Source organism: Diceros bicornis, chromosome 29, assembly GCF_020826845.1.
Source record: "Diceros bicornis minor isolate mBicDic1 chromosome 29, mDicBic1.mat.cur, whole genome shotgun sequence".
Taxonomy (NCBI): domain Eukaryota; kingdom Metazoa; phylum Chordata; class Mammalia; order Perissodactyla; family Rhinocerotidae; genus Diceros; species Diceros bicornis.
This window is the reverse complement of record NC_080768.1, coordinates 6,064,801-6,081,763: the sequence shown is the minus strand read 5'-3', so window position 1 is coordinate 6,081,763 and position 16,963 is coordinate 6,064,801. Positions and strand designations below refer to the sequence as shown.

At 40.2% G+C, this 16,963-nt stretch overlaps 2 protein-coding genes across 8 annotated transcripts in view; one reads left to right on the top strand and one right to left on the bottom strand.

Moving 5' to 3' along the window:
• The window catches only part of MCPH1 (microcephalin 1), a 245,714-nt gene that overhangs the window by 71,511 nt on the left and 157,240 nt on the right, over nt 1-16,963 (bottom strand). The gene's annotated exons all lie outside the window — the stretch shown is intronic.
• The window catches only part of ANGPT2 (angiopoietin 2), a 52,827-nt gene continuing 37,510 nt past the window's right edge, over nt 1,647-16,963 (top strand). Inside the window, exon 1 of the mRNA XM_058524912.1 lies at nt 1,647-1,997. Coding sequence (XP_058380895.1) covers nt 1,710-1,997 — 288 coding nt within the window. The 5' untranslated portion in view covers nt 1,647-1,709. The remainder of the gene's footprint in view (nt 1,998-16,963) is intronic.

Below are 16,963 nucleotides of genomic sequence, written 5' to 3'. Positions count from 1 at the left end.
GCTTGACGAACAGTGTGTAGGTCCACGCCTGGGATCTGAACCCACAAACCCTGGGCTACCAAAGTGAAGTGCGCGAACCTAACTACTATGCCACCGGGCCAGCCCCTTGGAAGGATGTTTTTAAAGGTCTAATTAGGTCTCTGGAAAACACATTCCAGGAACACAGAACTCACTATAGCATTCCACATCCACCCGAGAATTAAAATTATAATTCTTTAATCCTCTAAAAGCTGATCTTATATGATAGAGAGTGACACTGGCTTTCATGGGTAGACGAGGTCTACCAGGTCAGTGTGACAGAAATGCTACCACTGCCTGGGAAGAACAAATCCTGTGCACTGAGATACAAACAGACCACGGCAAAGGCTCCAAGTTTCTTCCCCGTGTACCCTCTGGCTAGTGAGTTAGCATGTTGTTAACCTCTGAAGTGTTAAATTTTAGTTATTAAAGGAAGCAACCTGGAGGATTTACAGAGCCATAGAACTGAAATAGAAAAATCTTGGGAGTTAAGGCAATTCCTGAATTTTACAGATGAGGACATTAGAGCTTAATTAAAAAGAAGTGCTTTGCCTGAGTCCAACACCCAACAGGTCTGATTTAATAGATCCTGGATAATATGTTACAAAATGATGGGATTTGAGCAAATCTTGATCTAATAAAGGAGAATTTATGAGTTCCTCTCTCAACATCCTCTTATTTAAGTTCTAATTTCTCTATTTACTGTAATTTAACAGACCATTAATCAGTCCAGTCTATTTTAAGTTTATTTTGAATATTGAAAGATTCGATGTCAGAGCTCAGAAACTGAGCTTCCTAACATGATTTAATAAAGCAAGACCTTCCTACCCAACTGCTTTAAAATGAAAATTTTGTATACTTAGCTAATAGTTCAAAAATCAAGTAATACCAATGAAACTATTTTCCCTATGAAAAAGCAAAGAGTTTACAAGAGCAAGACTTCTTCCTCTTTGTTTGTAATAACAAAAATAAACCAAAGTCCTGACATATTTGTAGTATTTTTATTCCTAAAGGGAAAAACAGGAACTTTCATTGTACTTTAAAGTTAAAGTTATCACCCCAGATATTTTACCAGCTTAGCACTGTGAAATCAGTTTCAGACACAGGAGACCCACTGCTCTCTCTAGGAAATGCTCAATTAGGGTGGTGCCTCGGAAATACCCAGGGGTCCTGTAACTGATCAGATTTTCCCAGAGGGTTTCTGCAGCATCTAGTCCTGGTTGGACAGCACGCATCATGCTCGGATTTTTCCTGTTGCCTGGCTAGTGACCCCCCTACAGGAAGATAACGGACAAGCCAGGAGGGCGGAGCAGCTCGTTACACATGTCTGGCTGCTCTTATCAACTTATCATATAAGGAAAGGAAAGTGATTGATTTGGATCCTGACACCACAGAATCTGGGGGAAGAGAAACAAAGAAGCATTAACGCTGATCCGTACAGCGAACACAGCCCTCACAAGTGAGCCGGGTTCCTCTGCCTGCTGCAATCTGACAGTTCACTGCAGGATCGGAGAGAAGGCAGCATCAAAAGCCACGTCTGCGGCTAGAAAAGGAGGCGAGAGAAGACTTTCATTGATGGACCTTAAGCCATGGCAGCATAGCTCTGTGTCTGAGAGGGCAGCTTAGGACTCGGGAGTCTATGTGCCTTGAAGTTTGCTAAGCTGGTGGCTTGTTACCAAAAGAAAGAAAGAATGTGGCAGATTGTTTTCTTTACTTTGAGCTGTGATCTTGTCTTAGCCGCAGCCTATAACAACTTTCGGAAAAGCATGGACAGCATAGGGAAGAGACAGTATCAGGTTCAGCACGGTTCTTGCAGCTACACTTTCCTCCTGCCGGAGACAGACAACTGCCGCTCTCCTTCCAGCTCCTACGTGCCGAACGCTGTGCAGAGGGACGCACCACTAGACTATGACGACTCTGTGCAGAGACTACAAGTGCTGGAGAACATCATGGAAAACAACACTCAGTGGCTAATGAAGGTAGGAAAAAATCAGTTCTACCTGGTGAACAGTCGAAGCTATTAAGATGGGCTCTGTTGTAATAACCAAAAAGGGGGGGGGCCTTAAAGTAGGAGAGAGATGCATGCCTTTGAATGAATTATCATTTCTTTTATTCTATCCCGGGGTGTAAAGCAGTCGTGGATGAAAAGTGTAAAGGGTTATGTGAAAAGAATGCCAGAATCAATAGAGAAAAGTCTCTAAGGTCAGGAATCTTTATGAATAAAGCAGAGGAAGTACGCTTCTCTGTACAACGTGTAGGCTGTTTTGTTTGTTTAAGGAGTTTAGACGCAGTAACACCCATTACCAGGGATGTTATAAACTGGTCGCAGGCATGTGAGGGAAGCTGTAAGCAACAGCGGCGCCCGCAGCCAGGAAAAACGTGACAATCATGTTAATTACTGATACATAACGGATGGAGTAAAGTGCTTTCCCAATTTCCTGAATTTATTTACTAAAATAGATTGTGACTCTTGGTAAATGAGAGGAAATTAAATAAAGCAGACTTTATGTTTCTCATATTCTGAGGGCTTTACCCCGGCGGGTTTGTCATCTGTAAACGGGGGTAGGTCTTCCAAGTGTCTGAGGGGACTGGTCACTGCAGCCCCCTTCAGCGCCAGCGGCCGGCTGTGGAGGTCACCCCACGTGGGACGAGTGCGCACGGCCAGTTTTGCTGCCGTTATGTCGTGACCAGATGGTCATGTTCTCGGGGCTAAGATCATTCCACTGCTTCACACGCTTTTTATAGAGAGTTTAACCAAAATAGGATATTGAAAGCTCAGTTTTCCTTTCACATGTAAACCTGAGAGCTGTTTATACCAAACCCAAAATCACCCTGGAATTCTTCTTGATATGGGCTATATATATCCTAAAGGAGTTTTAAACAAATTGCATAAATGGTATAATCATTAAATATTATAATGACGCTACATCACAATGCTTACATGGTAGAGAATGTGACTATTTGAAGACAGATAGGAACTTTAGCAAGCTGGCTTGCCTCATTCAAGACTTTGCCCCAGAAAAGTATAATTATGTTCTCAGTCTTTCATTTCACCATCAACTTTCTGTTAGGACATTTTACTTTAATCTCAGAATAGATCTTGGCTCCTAATCTGTGTTTCTCATTAGCTCTCCTACCCTCAGAGAGGAAACGGCTAAGTTATTACTTGAGTCCTGAGCCTAAATGAATGAACGCTCTCAGACTGCATTCACTCCCACAAGAGGGGTCGCTTCAAATCAAAGAACAGACAACAACAAAAACGTATCAGAAAGACTCGCTGTAGTAATATAAAAATTAGTAATATCTTTAAAGGCACTACCCCTTCCGGGCAAATTCTCCAATAAGCTTCTGCTTTTTCCTAAGAAGGTCCATGTGGTGTGCTCTTTTTAAATGTTCTAAAATTCATAGATGTGCAAATAATAATGTTAAACTTAAAAAGTACGCAGCAACACAAGTTCAAATATTTGGAAGACAAACTGTGTTCCAAGTATCTGCTCGCTCTGACTTCTCATTTCTTTTTAAACCGTCACGCTCCTGTTGAATAACCTCCCTACATCTCACTGTGGTGCGGCTAACGCCAGGGCCCCAGCCGCGGTGAGAGATGAAAGACACATTGTACGTAGTAAACACTCTAATCTGCCCGCCTGGTAAGTTGTCTCTTAAAATAAACAGGCCAGAAACATAAAAGAATGTTTTGCCAAATGCAGGATTGCCAAATTGTATTTCCTTATTGAAGCCTCCACATTAGGGGTACCTGAAACTCCATAAGTAAAGCTCATATTTCTTTCTTAGATAAACAACCTTCTTCTCCTGGATCTTTGACATACTGTTTAAAGAAGAAAAAGGACAAGGAATTCTATATGAGGGGGCCAACATTTTTTCCTTTCCAGGTTCAATTAGTAAATATTTGAACAGTAGCACAATGGTATTTCTAAATTCTTTCTTTAGCTCTCTAGCTAAATATCACCAACAAGGACCTAATGTTGATCATTGCATTGGCTCAGCACCTGTCCTTCTGGCCCATCTCAGCGATATGCACCTGACAAAGTCTGTCCTCTCACTCATTTGGTTTACAGGCTTCTGGATCGGGAATGAAAGCAAAAAGGCAAATATGAAATCCGCCTAACGTGATTAAATGTAACCTCTCTGCTTGTGTTTTACTTCTGTGTTTTCCCACCTGTGATAATAAACACTGCTTTTCTCATAAAGGAGAAAATAATATATAATAGGATGATAGATAAGCCACAGGATTAAAGGATCGCCATCACAACACAACACCTACTGAAAGATTATCACAGAAAGAAAAGGCACAATTCTGTGTTTTTCATTGTTTTCCATATTTCCTTTTCTTTAGGGCTGTTTGTTATTTTATGTTTCCATATTTCCTTTCTCTCCCTGATCAACACTAAAAATAAGAGCGAGAGAAAGAGAAATAGAGAAAAAAACTCGTTATGGTTTTAAGAGAACTTGTCAAGAAGGAAAATAAGACCAAGTTTCTGGTTAATTCCAGGGTAGATGAAGAGCATTTCAACTTCTGAGTGGTTAGCGTCGCCTAAGGAGCGTGGACTGAGGGAGCTGTTTTGCACATCATCAAAAGATACCACACTACCCCTTTAATCTGCCAGGCAGAGGAAGTGTCAGGCTTCTGAATGAGTGCAGTGGAATATGAATGGAACAATACCGGGAAGGCTCACTTTCTGCTTAGTGGTTAAACAAGGATAAGATAAATCCATGATAGCTAGCACACCAAACACACCCCATGACCTACAAAAGCACTATATGTCACATTCTCTTGCTAATCCTGCATCTAGTCTAAACCTCTGCCCCAGTGATAGTAAACACACTTCATAAAAACTGACAAATAACTTAGCAAAATGGATTGTGTCTTGCTAGGAGACCAAATGTATTTTTTTTTCCGATAAGAGGAAACAGGGAAAGGAAATAATTATTTCACACTGATGAATACCTTAAATTTATAAACAACTGCAGAGTCTATTGTGCTTTAAAACAGAGTGTTTTGAAAAATAAAGCTAATGCCTATTAAATTGATGTAAACATTTCCTCTGTCATCTTACTATTTTGTGGAATGACAGAAGTACAGGCTGGGAACTGTAAATCTGAACTGAGATCCTTTTCTTTCTTTGAAACTGTGAATAATATATCCTTTTAATAAGGCAGACCTACTATTCATCCGTCGATGTATAGGGAACAATGCAGTTTTGCTCCTAAAAACAAAATTGCTGCCAATGGGAAAAACTGGTGGGGAGAGGCTCAGCGCAACTCAGACCACCAGCCCCTCCCTACTCCGTCAGGGATTTTGTGTGTGTGTGTGTGTGTGTGTGTGTGTGTGTGTGTATGTGTGCACGCACGTGTGCGTGTTTTATCCTGTGTGGTTGCAAAACACTCCTTAGCTGTATATCCAGACAAACCAACAAACCAGAGCTCTCGGTTCATTAAAGGAAAGAAAGAAAATCCCGCCATACCCATAGCCAATGGTCTATGCAGCACTGGAGCAGAACCACCATTCCTGTATTGCATCTGTTGTATCTTGAATCATGAAACACGATCGTGTTCAGTATCGGAAGCGAATTTTGTGCATTCAGATAAGCTCATTAAAACCTCTATTTAAGATCACAGGAAAGTGATTACCATTGTTATTTAATTATATATTAAGATAGTGGGATGAAGAGATGATTCAAGTTTCACTATGGTAGGGGAAGAACAACATAATTGAGATGGGAAAAGGCAATTATAATATCATGTTTACTATACATGTTACGCAAGATATTCAAGATATATAGTACAATATGTGATTACTATACATATTTAAAAATATAATGTTTACTATGTATACAATATATAATATAGTATACATATAATGTTTGCTTTCCATGGTCAAGTAGCCTCTGCTTATTAAACAGGGATGTCTGACACATTGGATTAACCATGTAGGTATCATACTGTGGGGAGATGATCATCTGCCAACTAGGAAATGGACTTGAGCATACAACTTCTATAACATCTAACTTCTCGTTTAGACACTAGATAATCCATATACTCTTCATACTGAAATTTGAAAATTGGTTGAATTTAATCAATATTTTTTTTATAGTCTACAAACAGGTTGTAATCCAAAAGTTTGTCTGTAAGCCAGTTATTGTATATGGAACTTGAAAAGGATAATGACCCTGTAAATGGTGATCAGATGCTCAGGCTGGCACACAGTGTTTATTTTAATCCATAAAATAATAGAAATTTTGTATATTTGTAATTGAAAAACAACAGTTCCAGACAATCTTACATGGATAACTTAAAAAACAAAACAAAATATTATGAAAGTAATATATGGGCAATGTATAAAAAAGTCAAACCATTAAAACAGTAGAAAATAGGAAGTAAATTCTCCTTCCCTCTAATCTTCAGTCCCTTTCTTTGAGATGAGTATTCAGAGATTTATACTAGCCCTTTATTGTGACAAATTTAATATCAAAATGAATGAATTTTCTTCTTCTTAAAACATGTACTGTGGCATTATACCGTGATCGGAAACTTGTTTTGGCTCACAAACGACAAAAGATTTTATTTAGGGAAAAAGAGCAAAATTTGGAAGATGAGGTAAAGGAGAATAGGGATTAAAGAGGTGCATGCGTGCGTGCGTGCGTGCGTGCGTGTGTGTGTGTGTGTGTGTATGAGAGATAAATAGAAAAAGAGAGAGAGGGGGAGGAAGGGAGAGAGGAAGGGAGGGAGGGGGGAGGAAGAGAGAGAAGAGAATACCTATGATGGAATCAAGACAAGGAGAAGGGGCAGTACATGGCATGACTATTTTGACAGAAAAGAGGTGGTTTATATTGTTCCATATTCTGGCCCCCAAACAACACCTAGACACCTTTGTGGATTTCCTGAGTCGAGATCAAGAGGGTATATGCAATGAATCATGGACATGTACAGACTGTTTCCAAATCAGGTGCTCATAATTTGAAGAATGTCTATATTACTTACTGATAATGACAGCTCAGCAAACTATTCTCTCTCTCTCATAATAAATATATAAGTATATATACCTGTAAAATATAATTTATATTTTTTATTAAAAATAAAATAAGAAGTGAGTCATATATATATATATATATATTCTCTTTTCACTATATCCTTCTTTGACTTGAAGGAAGCTGACAATAAGATTTTTCTCCTAGATTATTCTAGAATTCTTCTGATACAAAGACAGCCACTCAACTTTCCAGCCACATTTTTATCACCGAGTAATCGTAGTAATATAACAACAGGGGACAGAAGTCTAGTAGCCCTGAATAACTTTATAGCACTTTCCATACCTTACCTCATTTGTCCTCAAAATATCTCTAGAACACAGGCATGGCAGACATAATCCCATCTGTTTTTTAATCACTTCACATCAACATGGTCAGGATAATATCAATGTGCTTTTCAGTTTAGAAGTCTTGTCTAGATTACATAGAGAGGAAAACAAAGGTGGAAATGCACACATATCCCCTCCTCTGACAAAAAGCAGAATTTTCCATGGGGCTGGGAAGACTGCAGAAGACTGTTGAGAGAAGTGAGAATGAATATGAACACAGTGTTATTTCTTAGTCTGTTAACATAAACGAGTGAATACCATTCTACCCCTTCCACCCTTTCTGGGGTTTTTCCTGTTCAGGGCAGGAATCATTCAAGTTCATTTATTTGTTCAACAAATATTTACTGAAGGCCCACGTGTGTCCAGGCAGTGTTCTAGGTGCCCGGGGTCAGTCAGTGAGGCGAGGACAACGACTAAGGGTCTCGCCCTGGTGGGGACACACTAAATTATACCACCACATTCTCGGCAGAACATGTGTCAGGACGTGGTAAGTGCTGCACAAAACAATGAGTGAATGAAAGGAGAAAGAAAAGCCAGGAAAGGAGCTCAGGAGTGTAGGCCACTGGGGGTGGAGGGGAGCCATGATAAATAGCTTGATCACTACGTTGAAGCCTCTTTTATAAAAGAAAAGCAAATTGAAACTACTTCTGAATGGTCATTTTTCCTGATTACCAAAATAATACGTGGTTATTGTAGAAAAGAGGGCATACAAAGAATGCACAAAAAATAAATATTATATATAATTCTATCATTCTGAAATAACCATCCTTAATATTTGGTGTATATATATGCCTATATATGTGTGATTATTTTTAAAGCATGTATATACTCTAGTATTATATACCCTTATCTAATACCTTTATCTAATATCAGATACTTATCTGATAACTTATTGTTTTTATTAAAAATAAAAAAGGAGGTGGGTCTAAGAGGTTAAGTAACTTGGTTGACATCCCAAGTCAGTAATGGAAGCAATTCCCACCACCTGTGAGTCCTGTCTTAAGACAAGTACAGGACGTTCCAGGGCATTCCTGAGCACTGGAGTAGCAGAGCACCTCAGCAGTCTTGGCATATGATGGCTACCGTGTGGACAGCCTCATCATCAAATACTTACAGGGAAGATATGCAACCCTTTCTAGGTGGGGATGGTGCAAAGCTGCTAAATAAAAAAAAAAAGCAATGGGGAATATCTTATGTGCAAAGTAATTACATGAAATTCTACTTTGTAGCTCAGAAGAGTAAAAACAAATTATATGATAACTAAGAGAAAGCATATGTTGAGATTCTAACAAACCATACATATAGTAACCCTTTTCTGGAATTTTACTGAGGGTGACATCCTGAATTTCACAGTACCACCTGAAGGTCCAGGCAAATAAAATTCAGTCCCAGGAAAGCAATCTGTGACCTGCCCTGTCCTCTGTGTGATTTTAAAAATGACTAGAGTGTATCTCCCATCCAGCATCCTACAGATAGATAGGTACAGCCAAAACTGCCTTGTCGTCAGCGTGTTATTAATGGTTAATAGGAGAAAAACATGTAAAACTCAACGATTTGATGGAATCAAAACCAGCAAAAAGAATTTCATAGATAATGTTTTAGAATAAAACTTTCAACAATTTATTGAAATTAAAATGACTGTTTTATATATAGTTTGAAAATAAAGGGATGAACTCTCCTCCACCACCTAACTGTGAGTCAGGTGTGCTAGCTGTCTGTCTTTAAATTAATATTTGATTAGATATTTCCCCATGAAATTGCCTTTCTTTCTTATCCTAATCTTGGCATGCACCAGCTGACTACAGATGTGAAACCTATTAAACTCTCCCAAGAAGTGGGCCTAATCCTTTTACCATCAGCACCTCTTCAACCAGCTAAAACCATTATCTTTGCAATTCAAGTAGAACCTAATCAAAACCTCTGTGAGATCCGCTTCTGGGGGTGCCTGTGTCGCTAATTACTTGGCTCCGAAATCAGCCTCAGTCCTCCCTTTGTGCAACCTTTCACAGGTCTGTGAATTGCTTTCGGAATCTTTACATTAACCTGACAACACTACAAAGTATCCAATATTTAGTATTTCAAAAACCAACAATCAACCAAACGAAGTATATACGTTAAGAATATAACCTGTCATTTTTTAGTATGTAATTTTACATTTTTTCGTGGACAATGATGATCTTTAAGGGAAGAGATATTAAGATACAGAGGTCTTGGGAAATACATTATTTTATTTTGTTGACACAGTTTCCTAGAGAATGCATTGTTGTATGCATGCTGGATATTCATAATAGTTATTGGTCTTTTAGGTAGAGAATATTAATAAAGTCTTAAAAGGAGGCAAGAATTTAACCTCTCCATTTCTGAACTGTGTCACATTCCGTCTAGACCATACAATACTTGCTCACATGTTAACGGTCTTTCTTGATCTGAGGGGAGCTATTCCACCAGAGTGACTTAATCTGGTGACAAAACCTACCACCTACATCTCCCTGTCTTAAGATGAGGACTCAGTATTCCAGGATGTACATTAGCATCTTCATTGACTGTTCTAGCAAATTCCAGGGGTGAGAGTTAAACCTGGACTGTGAGTTAGCCTCTGTATGTCACTAACTAACATTTAGTATTGGGCTGAACATGCTCCCCACTGGCGATTTGTACTTTGGCTGCCAAAAGTACATCTTGGTAGTTAGGTTCAACAGCAAAAGGAAAAAAATGTGTCATGAAATTGTCTAATTTCATGAATCCACAGCAAGGAGGCCATACTTTTTGGTATAACCTGCTGAATCATGTGTGACGTTACAAGGGCAGTTAGTGTGACAGTCTATCTGTTCCAAGATGTGGTGAGAGAGAACTGGGAGCTGCCCATTTCCCTCTGTCTGAGGAGCTTCTGAGACCCTCAAGACTTATATCCTGAAGGAAAAAAGAAGAGCTGAAAAAAACTGAGGCCATGTCAGGGGTTTCATTTCTGGCCCAAGCCAGCCCCAGGAATTTAGCCAAACTAGAGCAAAGAACTATGTGTTCACGTTTTCCCGAATTTGGAATAAAGGCATTTTATACCAAAAGAAGAGGTATCTTGGATACAACTGATGAGATTCAAAGAAATCTAAATATAAAATAAACCATGTTTACACATGAAGTCAATGCTATTACCATTAGACAAGCATGCCTTCGAAATTATTTTCCTGGGTTTCAGTGTCTGCTTGTTTAACTACATAACCATTGAGAGAGCTAGCTAGGTTAACTAGTGCAATCTGAAGCTATAGAATACAAGTTTTTTGTTATTTCATTTGGTCCTCTTTATATGTAGTAAATCACTCTTTTTTTAAAAGATAATTTTTTTAGAGCAGTTTTAGGTTCATAGTAAAATTGAGTGGAAGGTACAGAGATTTCCCATATACCGCCCCCTCCCCGCGCACAGCCTCCCTCATTATCAGCGACCCCCACCAGTTTGGCACATTTGTTACAACTGATGAACCTACACTGACACATCATTATCACCCAGAGTCCATAGTTTACATTAGGGTTCACTCTGGGTGTTGTACACTCTATGGGTTTGTTTGGACAAATGTATGACATATCCACCATTACAGTATCACACAGAGTATTTTCACTGCCTAAAAACCCGCTGTGCTCAACCTATTCATCCTTCTCTCCCGCTGAACCCCTGGCAAGCACCAATCTTTTTACTGTGTCCATAGTTTTGTCTTTTCCAGAATGTCATATAGTTGGAATCATACAGTATGTAGCCTTTTCAAATTGCCTTCTTTCACTTAGTGACTTTTTTTTTGCATGATTAACTGTACATTTGTTTAGTGATCTTTGCCTTATTCAACTAAGTTAACTGGTTAAAATCTCCACTGTGTACCTTCAGAAACATAAGGTTTTCTTACCTACAGAGGGGACCTCAGGGGATTATTAGGTGTTTCAAATAAGATGATGAAGGCAAAAGTGCATTGGAAACTGTAAGATGTTACACCATCGCAGGGCCTGTCATTACAATTAATTTTAGTAAAATACCAGAAACAGACTTATCAAGATCTGTACTATATCTCACATGAAAGATTATAATTCCACTTACTCTTATCAGGTTAAATGATCTGAGTTTAGACTTCTAAGTTATACACCTCAAAGCACATCTTTGTAAGATAATGAGCTTCCTTTCAAAATGGAAAAGGACAATTTTAAGTGCGCATATAAAATGTCTTTATTTATATCACATGGTTGAGTGCCTCTCTCTAGAAACACCTGCTCTAAAATTGCCCCTGGCACCTTCTCCTAAACCACCCTACCTGTGCTACATCATGCTCACAGGTGATGTTGTGAGCCCATTAAAAGAGTCAGCCTGTATTGTTAAATTTATTTTTTATCACTTCAGCTTTCAGTAAGCTATAAGCGATGCTACTTTTCTGTATGTTCTGTTTTTATAGAAGAAGGCAGGAACCAAATGAATATTAGAGGGAAGCCCCAAACTACCTTCCTAGCAGGCATTCTCGGGTTAACTAGTCAACCCGCACATCTTGGTAGAAAAGATTCAAAATTCCTAAGAGGATCATTTCCTCCAGGCTCCTGAAAGCATTTTCTCTACCATTAGATTTGTGGAATCCACAGATATCATCAATTCTTGGTTATTTGCTGGATAATTATAAACATTAGTCTGAAGATAACTGAAGTACTCCTCTGAGTTTTATTGACTACTATCTAGTCTTTGGAATCTTGAAAAATTATTACATACAGATGTAGCTTAAAACTTCCCGAAGCAAGCTGTTTTTAATGGGAAATTCTGTTGTAAAAATGCTGCTAGAGAGAAGATACTTTGCTGAATAATACAAAATAATCAAATTCCGACCACAAGATAATTATCTATGCTTAACATTTGGTGTATGTGTATAGAATTCCTTATTATTTTTAGCTACTAAGGAATAGATTCTTAAATTTCCTAAAAAAAATAAATTTATCCAGTTTTAACTTTTTAGTGTTAATAACAGGAATTCCTGACCATAACTGGTTTTAACTTAACTGTAACAGTGAAATGCTCTTAAAAGTAGTGATGGCTGGGATAATTATGCTACAAGTTAAAGAACTTATAGAGATTAATCAGAACACCATCCCCTCAAAAAAAAAATTGGTCATTTTGTGATGTGTGATTAATTGTCCATATTTTCAAATATGGTTTCCTTCTGGGTTATAAGAAACACAATAAATCCAGATGTGCTTTTTCCTCTAATTGGACAATGTTTAATACATATAATTTATTTCTTGTTACCTGATTAGCCTGCTCCATGCCATGAAGATTTTATGGCTGCAATATACAGAATTAACTGGTAGTGTGCCACTTTTCCTTCCCCTTCATCACCCCAAAATACCACTACCATTAAAATAAATGGTCTCTGGATGAGAAAGAAAAAGAGGATGAAAATATTTGATGAATGAACAACTCTCTCTTCTCAATGGGGACCCTTTCTCTATCCATTTCAGTTTTAAATGATTCAGAATCCTCAGTCAGCAGTACAGGTCAGCCACAGCAGCCATGGAGGTAACTAGCAGCCCTCAATCACCTCTTCAAAAACAAGGGGGCTTTCAGCTCATTACTGGGATGCCAGCATCCCTCGCTTTTTTGTTTAAAAAGTCTGGGGATTTCTTGCAACAAGGACACTGTTCATATGACAGCAGTCCCTAGGGGTCAAAACAGAGAAAGGCACTTTCTCCCCTTTGGCACTATGTAGTCGTTACTGTAAAGTGTCAGAGGTGACAATGCTGCCGGTCATCATCATGATAGCAGCTGGCATTTGCCAGGTGCATACAACATGGTGACATCATCACATATAATTTGATGACAGCCCATTTAAGGCAGATGCTCTCTTCTTCCCTCACAGATGAAGAAACTCAAGCTCAGAGTGGTATCAGATGGTCGAGTTGGCAAAACTATGATCAAGTTTCTTTATTTCAGACCTTCATACAGTAGCACAGATTTTCAAAAGAGTTAAATAAAACTCCGCAGATCTTTTTGTGGGGGTCAGGAGAGCTAACAGGCTTGACTGCGGTCCCCAACCCCTGCCATTCTGACACTACATGCAGTGGTCACACCCAAGCACGCCCACCGCCATGAGGAAGAACCAATAGGGAAATATGGAAACCGCGAGAAGACCAGTTTGCGGGGATACTATTGTTTCCATCCTACCCCTGGGGGAATGGTGACAAGTGTTGAGATGGTAAGTGACTTGCTAGGTTCCCGAGATACTAGGCTGCAGAGCGGGGATTTAAACCCAGGGATGTCTTATTTGAAAGCCCTGCAGTCACTGGCAGTGTTCCATTTCCTCCCAAGCTTTGCTTTCCCCTCTCATGACTGGAACATAGAGAGATGAGCAGAACAATACAACCCATGGGATTTAAACCTCCCGTACGACGTCGACGTTGGTTAAGCGTAAGTGGCAGCTGCAGCGCTCTGGCATCATGAGACACATGTGCATCATCACAGCAAGACGGCACCCAGTGACGTCTGGAGACAGTGACACATACTTTGCTGTGTTTTCAGAGATAGGGATTCACGAATAAGCAAGCGCAAGTGGTACAAGCGAAAGGTAACTCTTCCAAATATAGCACTGGAGGAATAAGGGATGGGCAAAATAAGCCTTGCAGAGCAGGAAATTATTCCGTTCACACATACACCTCTGCTCCCCCAAACATGTGGCTGGACCAGGTCAGCCCTCGCCTTTTCATTTATTCAGACTGCTGCCTTGGACATGCCTCAGACTCTGTGCTGTGCTGTCCCTGTTTTATGGAATCTAGCACTTGTTTTGGAGGTATGATAATAGAATAAAATTAACAAATCTTCGGTGTATAACTTGATGAATTTTTACATATATATACAGCTGTGTAATGACTATCCAGCTCACGATTGAGATTTCCAGCACTGCAGATGGCTCGCTTATGCCCCCTCTCACTCAGTATCCCCGCCTCTCAAGACTAGCCTCTATTCTACCATAGGTTAATTTTGCTAAGTTTTGTCATTTTGTATAACTGGAACAATACAGTACATATACTTTTGGGGTCTGTTTTATTATTTCTGTGATTCATCCACGTTGTCGTGTGTATTAAAATGTGTCCTTTTCCATTACTGTGTAGTATCTCATTGTACGAGTAAGACACAATTTATGTCCCCATTGTACCACTGTAGATGGATGTTTGTGCTCTTTTATGGAAGTCAACGCTTCTTAATTGGACAAATACATGTGTTGTTTTCCTTGTACTGTTATCTTTGGAATCTATACAGTTGGATTGACTTAAAGCTGCCTTGAATGATTTCCAAGACTAATCTGCCTTCTAATGAAATCCACTCTTCATAAAATATGTTGAAGAGTGGTCTTGGTGTTTATTCCTGAGGTTCCCAGAAAGAACTTTTGAGGAATGCTTTAAGTACTGGTCAAACATAATATAATCCCACTAAGGTTACCACCAGAAGTTAACAGGGAGATATTGATATAAGTACAACAGATGCCTAAGGAAAGAAGGAGCAGTATACACATTCAATGGAAAAGAAAGTGCGAGGATGAAACATATGCCCGGCTGGTACCCATCCACCAGTGGTACCCATCCACACTCCCTCTGGACTTTCCAATCTTCACCTCTCCCTGACAACACTTTCATTTTCCAGCATCATCAAGAGATGGTTACTACACATAGCAATTTTCCAGATTAGAGTCTGTTTCTGGGAGCAACAGGATTTTTCCATTTTCAAATCTTTCTATCATGCTTCTACTTGTATGACTTAGCGTCATTATTATGAAAATCTGTTAGGTGTACTTTCTGTACCATGGCTCATATAAGCGCCTCTCTCAATGTGGGTTGGCCTGATCTTGCTTCTTGAGCAGTTACTGGGACCACTGAGATGCACAGCAAAGGGGCCATGAAAAACCAAGAGCTGCTTCTCTGAGGTTGGCCAGAGGAGAGCTTGTGGCCACTGGGAATAAAGATTAAGATGAGGATTCACATCCCATTCATGTCAGATAAATTCTGAGTTTATCACTGTCATTTTCAGGAAATTTCCTAGGTTAGCATAGACTTTTTCCCCAAAGACACCAACACCCTGGGAGAATAATGGTTTAAGAGTTCAGAGACAATTAGCACTGTTAGGTCTACCCCACCACCTGAAAAATGCTGGGATGCAGGACAGGCCTTTTGGATAAAACCTTCACTTATGTTCTAACTTTGGCCTCCTTAAGCCAAAGTACTCCTAAAGGCACTCCAGAAGAGGGCCAAGATTCCAGTGGAACCAACCACTCATAATTTGAATCCCAAGGAGCAGCCAAAACTCCAGTGTAGGTCTTTCCGCTGAAGGGATTCAATAAAGATGTTAAGCCACAAAGTTTAAGCTGGCATTGAGACCACTTTAATTTGAAACCAGATTTCTACAATTGAGGGAAGCTTTCAAGAATTCACTACCACTGATAAAATTAAACTGGCTTGTAGGAGTCAAGACCAAATCATAGCACTGACCACAGTGATTTTTGGTTAAAAAATGGGGGTGAGATGACTCATATTTTGATTGAAACAAATAAACACTAACAATAGGAAAATCTCCACTACAGTTCTCTTCTTCCTGTGTGTGCCCTCATTCCTGTGTGCACCTTCACCCCTCATCCCACTTCCTGTGTGCACCTTCACCCCTCATCCCACTTCCTGTGTGCACCTTCACACCTCATTCCCACTTCCTATGTGCACCCTCACCCCTCATCCCACTTCCTGAGTGCACCCGCACCCCTCATCCTACTTCCTGCGTGCACGCTCACCCCTCATTCCCACTTCCTGCGTGCACCTTCAACCCTCATCCCACTTCCTGTGTGCACCTTCACCCCTCATTACCACTTCCTGTGTGCACCTTCACCCCTCATTCCCACTTCCTGCGTGCACCCTCACCCCTCATTCCACTTCCTGTGTGCACCCTCACCTCTCATTCCCACTTCCTGAGTGCACTCGCACCCCTCATTCCCACTTCCTGCACGCAACTTTATCCCTCATCCCACTTCCTGCACGTACCTTCACCCCTCATCCCACTTCCTGTGTGCACCCTCATCCCTCATCCCCACTTCCTGCACGTACCTTCACCCCTCATCCCACTTCCTGCGTGCACTCTCACCTCTCATTCCCACTTCCTGCATGCAACTTCACCCCTCATTCCTAATTCTTGCGTGCACCCTCACCCCTCATTCTCACTTCCTGCACACAACTTTACCCCTCATCCCACTTCCTGCGTGCACGCTCATCCCTCATCCCCACTTCCTGCATGTACCTTCACCCCTCATCTCACTTCCTGTGTGCACCCTCACCCCTCGTCCCACTTCCTGTGTGCATCCTCACCCCTCATTCTCACTTGCCTGTGAACTTTAGTCCTCACTGAATGAATCAGTTAAGATGTGACTCTTAAGTGACTTCTGTGAATGAGTGTCCTTGTGGCTCTGAAAAAGAGGTGGTAGTGTGCTGCACTGTCACATACTATCCCTCAAAAAGCACTTGTTGATATAAATGTTTGAACCCCTAAAGATGAAGCAAATTGAGTCAGCCATTCCGTTGTGG